Source organism: Etheostoma spectabile, chromosome 10, assembly GCF_008692095.1.
Source record: "Etheostoma spectabile isolate EspeVRDwgs_2016 chromosome 10, UIUC_Espe_1.0, whole genome shotgun sequence".
NCBI classification, from domain to species: domain Eukaryota; kingdom Metazoa; phylum Chordata; class Actinopteri; order Perciformes; family Percidae; genus Etheostoma; species Etheostoma spectabile.
Genome location: NC_045742.1, coordinates 6,479,894 through 6,486,748, shown reverse-complemented (window position 1 = coordinate 6,486,748; position 6,855 = coordinate 6,479,894). Strand labels below are relative to the sequence as shown.

General features: G+C 39.6%; 1 protein-coding gene across 3 annotated transcripts in view; it reads right to left on the bottom strand.

Moving 5' to 3' along the window:
• Window positions 1-627: 627 nt before the first annotated feature.
• fgf24 (fibroblast growth factor 24) overlaps window positions 628-6,855 on the bottom strand; it is a 14,393-nt gene continuing 8,165 nt past the window's right edge. For all 3 annotated transcript variants that reach the window (XM_032527400.1, XM_032527398.1, XM_032527401.1), the window contains 2 exons: window positions 4,732-4,838; window positions 628-2,533 (listed from right to left, as the gene is read on the bottom strand). In XM_032527400.1, the coding sequence (XP_032383291.1) occupies window positions 2,255-2,533; window positions 4,732-4,838 (386 nt within the window). In that variant the 3' untranslated portion in view covers window positions 628-2,254. The remainder of the gene's footprint in view (window positions 2,534-4,731; window positions 4,839-6,855) is intronic.

Below are 6,855 nucleotides of genomic sequence, written 5' to 3'. Positions count from 1 at the left end.
TCTAAAATATTGCGTGTTTACTGGTCTGGAGAACGGAGCTTTTACATCAAAGGAAGTGCGTTTTAAGTACGGGAAAGGTTAGCAAAGGTACATCTCCGATCATCTTCTTGAATATCAACAAATAAAAATGAATTTTATCTTTTGGGTTGTGTTTTTTTGCCACTCACCATAGCTGGGTTGGGTTTATGATGCAACCTTTAATCCAATGCCATTAATACAAGTATATCTTACTTTTTGACACTGAAAAAAAAAGAACACATACAAAGATAAAATGTGACTTTCTTTGCCAAAAATACTTGTTATGATATCAATGTTTAAAAAAAGCACCAACCCTGAACTCTTATTGCCCTTCACAGTGATATAAAAAGCCTTCAGGGATGTTGCAATAGGCCTTTCTCAATTTAAAAACCAATGACCTTAAAAGCAGTCCTCACACTTTGAGTTTGTATATAAAAATGCATACCTTGGCAGTATGCAGAGAAGGGAATGTACAATCGCTACCTGCAGCATTTCTCTTTAAGGCAGTATAATATTCAACGTGCACATCATAACATTTTAGTCTAAACTAGGACATAAAGGTGCTTTTACCATTCTCCACAGTGCAATAAAGACATAAAATAGTTTTGCTTTTTTGTTTTTTAAATATAGTCATCATTTTATTAACAGAGGCCAAATAAAACTTATCACATTTTATTTACAAAGGGAGGCAATAAATATCTTAATAATAGTCATAAAATTATTTTTGCTTACATTTGTTTAAAAAAAAAACATAAATGTGTCATGTTGTTAGTAGCAACTCATACAAAAACCTGCCGGCAGACAGGTAAGTACATACTACTGGTGAAACGAGGCTGGAGTCAATGAGAGAAGGAATGATAGAAGCAGACATTTTTCCCTTTAAGTTACAGACACAAACTCTACCACGTCGCTGAAAACAATCCCATAATCCTGTTGGTCAGCTGGGTTTCTGAGGAGAAGTCTTAAATTGTCAAATGTGGATTAAGGAAGTGATCGGGGGTGGTCAGAGCTACAGTTTCCCTGTCTGTGGATCGCAGGTGTGACAAAACAAGCACAAGGATAAGCTTTCCCAAAGGCATCCAGCGAGAGTGAAAAAAGCGAAGATGAGCTCACAGTCAAAAGATGATCTGGGGCAAGAAGAAAAAAAAAAAGAAAAAAAGGTGTCTACTGAAAGGTTCTTGAGATTAACTGAACACAGACAGTCATACTAGGTAAAGATAAACAAAAAGACCGAGGAGGTAGAGGAGGTCTTCATCACCAGGCCCAAAATATTAGCTCTCTCACGCTCAAAGAATCAAGGCATCTTCTCCTGGAACAACTTAACACACGTGAGGAAGAGCTGTTAAAAAGTGAATCCAAGGGGAGACAAGAGGGATTAACGTCCGTCGCCCAAATGTGATGAAGTTGGAAGATTTTGTGGAATTATGAATCACATCATATTTTTGTTTGTATTGTTATCTTTTAAGGTGTTTAAACAAGACTAAAGCCACGGCTGGTGCCCGACTAGTCAAAGCATGTCGTGTTTTAGCTGAATCACAGGCTGCATGGAAATGTCAAGGAAATCGCACACAGTACTCGGAGGGTTCAGCACATTCCAGGAGCCACGAGTGGAGCCGAGGTTGAGAGACATATGGAAAAAAGAAAGAGAAAGAGAGAGTCCTGTAAAATATTGCACTCAAAGCTACAGTTATCCCAGCAGCCCAGTGTCACCTGTGACTGCCACCTCTCTCCGTTTCATCTCCATGGTGTCTGATTCCAGTGGAAAGTATGGGATCCACGTTGTCAGGGGCAACACAAACAAAAACCGACAGGTATTCCAATAAATCTCTAGTTGGCTGATTTTTATAACATCGCGTCAGCTCGTGCTTCAGCCCCCATTCTCCCAAAAAAAAGTACATCTTCAGCTTGCAGTTGAAACTTAACGGAGGACGACGGCGACAGGAATACTTTCAGAGGTCCTTTAGTTTATCCAGTATAAATAACAAGACAGACACGTTAGCACAATGACATCAACCCAGAAGAATCCAAGAGTTAGGAAATAGTCAGTCATCCTGAAATACAAAAATAGAACATCTTTGACTTTTTTGTTCTTTTTGTCTTTTGTCTTTCTTTTACAGAAGTGAAGTCTTTAAGGTGATTGTTTTTAAGACAAGAAGCTTGAGTTTTTAAGTTACGGTTTTGTTTTCCCCCTCACCCCCCACCCTCGAGGAAAATTAGTGCTGTCACATTGGTCCCATTAGTTCCTCTTGGGGTTGGGTTTTAATCGCCGAGCCCTTCGTGTCCGCTTAGTGACTGTGGTGAAACGAAACTCCTCCAGAGGGTCCGGCCTGCCCTTCGGCTGGCGCTTCATGAAGTGGACTTCCTGTTGTCTCTGCGTGGTCCGAGAGCCTTTCTTGGGCCGCCCCTTCCTGTTGAAGCCGAGGTACCATCCTTTGTACTTGGCCGACACAAGAGCTGTGTAGTTGTTCTCCAGGAATTCCTCGACAAAGACGCATTCCTGCTTCCTTCCATCAGGCTGAAAGAAGGGGAAAGGGACATTAATGAAATATTAACATAGAAGCATGAGCTGTTTTTCAACTAACAATCTGGATTTGCATCAGTGTGTTTGGGATCAGCATGGTTGGCTCTTCTGTTGGTGTTTTGTATTTTCCCGTTTGGACTAAACTAAATTGGAACGTCTTTTTCTGTCTGTATGTATTTCCTATGATATTTTTTTAACAATGGTTTATCCAATCAACTTCATACTTTGCGGGTGTATCTGATCCAAGGAAGTGCGGTGTCCAGTGCGAGTTCATGGGATCTACGGGACATATTAGTATTGTTATTATATTAGTAGTCCATTATGTACACACTGTGCAGTGTATAGAGAGGGGATCCCTACTAACTGTTACACCGCAGAACGGCATGCTGGGTACAGCTCACTCTTTGTGGCTCGCCACAGTCCAGTACATTCGTAAACAGATGAAGAAAGAGAGACGTATTCAGCGATGTAACTTTTGGAATGAACGCTTTGGATTTAACAGTATTGTCTAAAAACCTGGCTGTGTTGAGAACATGAATTTTTCTTCACTGTGATTATGAGGCGAAGATCAAATTTTCACAAGTTTGCATTTGTTTACACTCTACTGCACTATTGTAATACAACTACTTCCTATAGAGTTTTGCCTTTTCATTCTTTTAAACGTACCACACACACACACACACACACACACACACACACACACACACACACACACACACACACACACACACACACACACACACACACACACACACACACACACACACACGTATCAGCAGTTGTAATGGTTGTAAAGAAATAGTTTGACATTGTGTGTAATTGGTCTATTGCCAGGTTAGAGAAACTCCATATCAATTCCATGTCTGAGACGGTTAGCTTAGCCTAGTTTAGCATTAAGACTTGCTGTGTAGTTTCATAATTAACAGATGAGTAAAAGATCTAACTCTACTCTCAGCAAGAAAGTGAATCTCCCAAAACATCAATTATTGCTTCAAGATATTGAGGTAAATATTCGTGAAAATAAATACAATTTGGTTTCATATTTTTTTACATGCTGGTGTGGAGTCAAAGTGATTTAAATAAACACATGTTAAATACTGACTGAAATCTAGAGAATACTGCTCTGTATATGGTCACAGCATGCTATTTGTAATCCAAACCCTTAGATGTGCTATTCTACAACAGACTTTTTCTTTGGAAGAAAGTAGTTCCACTGAAATCTGTTCACAGGCCTGTGGAATATCCGATGTAACAGAAAAACACAGTGCTGCTGAACTTTGAAAATAGGGTGGTAGTAAATATCTCAAGAGCCATTTCGCAAAAGCTAGGTCCTTTATTTCAACTATCTGCATGTCTTCATAGCAACAGGGGTCAGAAAATGTGTAATTTTTTTTATTTTTTTATTTGTGAGATAAGGAAATCTTGATGCCAACACTGGAGAGATTTATTGAATCAGTCCAAGGTTACTGTGATTTACAGTACAACTCTTTTCTATTATTAAGCAAGCTGAAAGCCACCAGCAATCAATAATTTAAATGTCACTTTATCCGATTGTTAAAATAATCTTTCGGTGGTTTAAAGACGAAGTCAAAGAACATTTTTTAAACAAATGAGGCCCCAGCAACTAAAACTAAAAAATGCATGTTTCTAACAGATGACCATGATGAGAGAGTGAAAACGTCTGTGAATTTCTGCAGCCCCACAGATGCTGACAGCATGAGTTATTAATGCAACAAAATCACACGTGTGCCTCCACAGTTGACGTTTTCAAATAATAACTTCTTTTCCATATCGCAGCGGTTGTCCGCAGAGTCACATGCAGTCATCCCGCGCTTGTGGCCACCTGGTGTGACTATGTGATATAATTGCAATGGCATTCCTCCTAAGTGACCATTAGTCTCTCAATGCATTGTGGTGATTGCAGTCCGTAATTGACTGATCGAGTGTCAAAGGAGTAGGCAGATTACGTAATGGAAGAAGGGCTGTGAGTTATCAAAGGGGTTTTGTTAGGGTGTACAAAAACAGCAGGAAAAAGCAGATCTGAGGCTGCGTTCAATTGAGCCTGGATTAAGAGCTCCATTTGAAATTTTTTGTTTTGATACTAGAACGTGCCGAAAATCATGAGCTTCTATTGAAGGATCAGTTGTTTTCCTTTTTAATAATATTCCCAAAATGAAAAAAAAGTTACTCACCCTTCCGACTATTTTGCCCTTTTCGTTCATGCAAATGTAATGTTCGCTCTCTTTTCCTTTTATTCGAATGTGGCTCCCGAAGGTTTCTGTCTCGACAACAAGTAGAGCTGGAAAAAAAAAAGAAAAAAAGTATGTTAAGTATACGTCTTTCCACTCAGATACACCCTTAAAGATTTCCATTCATTTGAACATATGTTGATGTCACTTATGGTCAACAGTGTAAACTGTAAGCTCTACAATTGAGGAGCTAACACAGAGCTTTATCAAGCACTGAGCCTCATAAAGAATACTGAGATATCTAGACTACAATGTGCATTGGGGTTATTAAGTTGACATTTCATGAATATATTTTTCATCATATATACCACCACAAAGTAGTCAACCACCATTATAAGTTGTACCAAACATTAAATTCTCTTTAATCAAATCAAGGATTATAGGAAATAACTGATCCTAATAGCTGGAAATTGCAAACCAAAAACATTCTGTAAATTTGTGGGGTTTTCTGACAAAGAATTTAAAATAAAATATGAATTATGGGTCTCCAGAGCAAATGCTTCTTTTTAAAAGATATTATTAAGTGTACAACTTTCTTTACACAATACCATATGTACCAAAGAAACAATGCCACCGCCACTTTAGCCTGACACAGCAGTAATCCACTCTCGAGACGCATCCCGGCGGCTCTTTTATCCCCCCCCTCGAATGTTAACCCCTGCGAGGTCACCTTTGTCTCTGCTCGCCCCTCGACCAGCAAAGAGATCTGCCAAACATTTGTGGAGCGGTTATGTGCCCCTCAGGATTAGGTTTCAAGTTCCCTTTAGTCTGTGCTCACTCAATCAAAAAGTTAAGATGATCCATTTGTTTAACACACAGAGCCATTCAGTAGCGCTCAAGGGAGTAGAGGAAGAATAGGCGAAGGGGATGGGACGGGCTCGAGGGCAGAAGTAACTCCCCTTCTCCTCCTCCCCCTCACCCTAAAAATCCAACATTGGGAGGAAAGTGGGAAGAAGGAAACTTGTCTCAAAGGTGAAACTTTAAAGTAATTCCTTCTCTTGCTTTGAGAGATGTGTGTTTGTATGTCTTATTTGGGAGTTAAAGGATATTTCTGGCTTTTTTAATAATCGCTACAAAGATCAATCTGGACCTTTTTAGTGTCCTCGAGAAGGAAAATTGTACGTGTAGTGGATGATGTTTAAAAAGATATTTCAGCTCCGCAAGTCAAATCAGGAGTCATTTGACAGCGCTTCGGCGTCCAACTCTTAGCTGGTTTTGCATGGAGACCCAAAATCCAACCTCAGCTATGAAGGCTTGACCCAGAACATCAGATAAAACAATATTTTCCTCCCTACAGTAAGTTATCTTTGTCTGTGACCTCTGATGGCAGAGTAACAAAAATTGAGTAATTATATTTATCCAAACAGCATCCACAAGCAAATATCTTTGAGTCAGTGAGTGGTCACTGTGATGTTGTATGTATTAACTCTGGATATTTCTTTAAACAGTTCTCAAGCTCAGGACTCTATTGGCAGCAATAGTTTCCATGTAAAAGGGCAAAAATGAAAAATCGGTCCGAAATTCTTGAATATAGTATCCGTGTTTTAACATTAAATCCCACTTTTAGTGATTTCTTAACCAGTGCAATGTTTTATTCCTTGGTGCAATAAACAATAAGGGGCCACAGGCATTTTTTTGACCTCAGCATGGGGTCACCTGTCAAAAAAGCTGAAAACTCCTGGTTTATTTCCCACATTGCAGCATATATCAGTTTAAAAGCCTTTGCAGTGACCCACCAACAGGCATCATTTATGGCAAATAGTTCTGGAAAAGGACTGTTCTAGTCTCTTAGAAGTAATGAATATGCTACGCTAATACATAAGAAGAATGATTACACCCGCATTTTGCCTGCTCTGATACAGACTTAGCAGTCATAAAGCTCTACATCAAAGCAATATATTTCTTCTGTGGTGGTTTGTGGCCCTCTGCAGTCACTGAGAGTGGATCAGAGCTAAGAGAGTATCTTCCTGAGCATTATTAGTGAGTGCAAAGGAGTTCACAGGTGCCAGGTACTGCAGCTGGATGGGGAGGAGGAGGAAGAGGAGGTGGTGGGGGACAGAAGAAGGC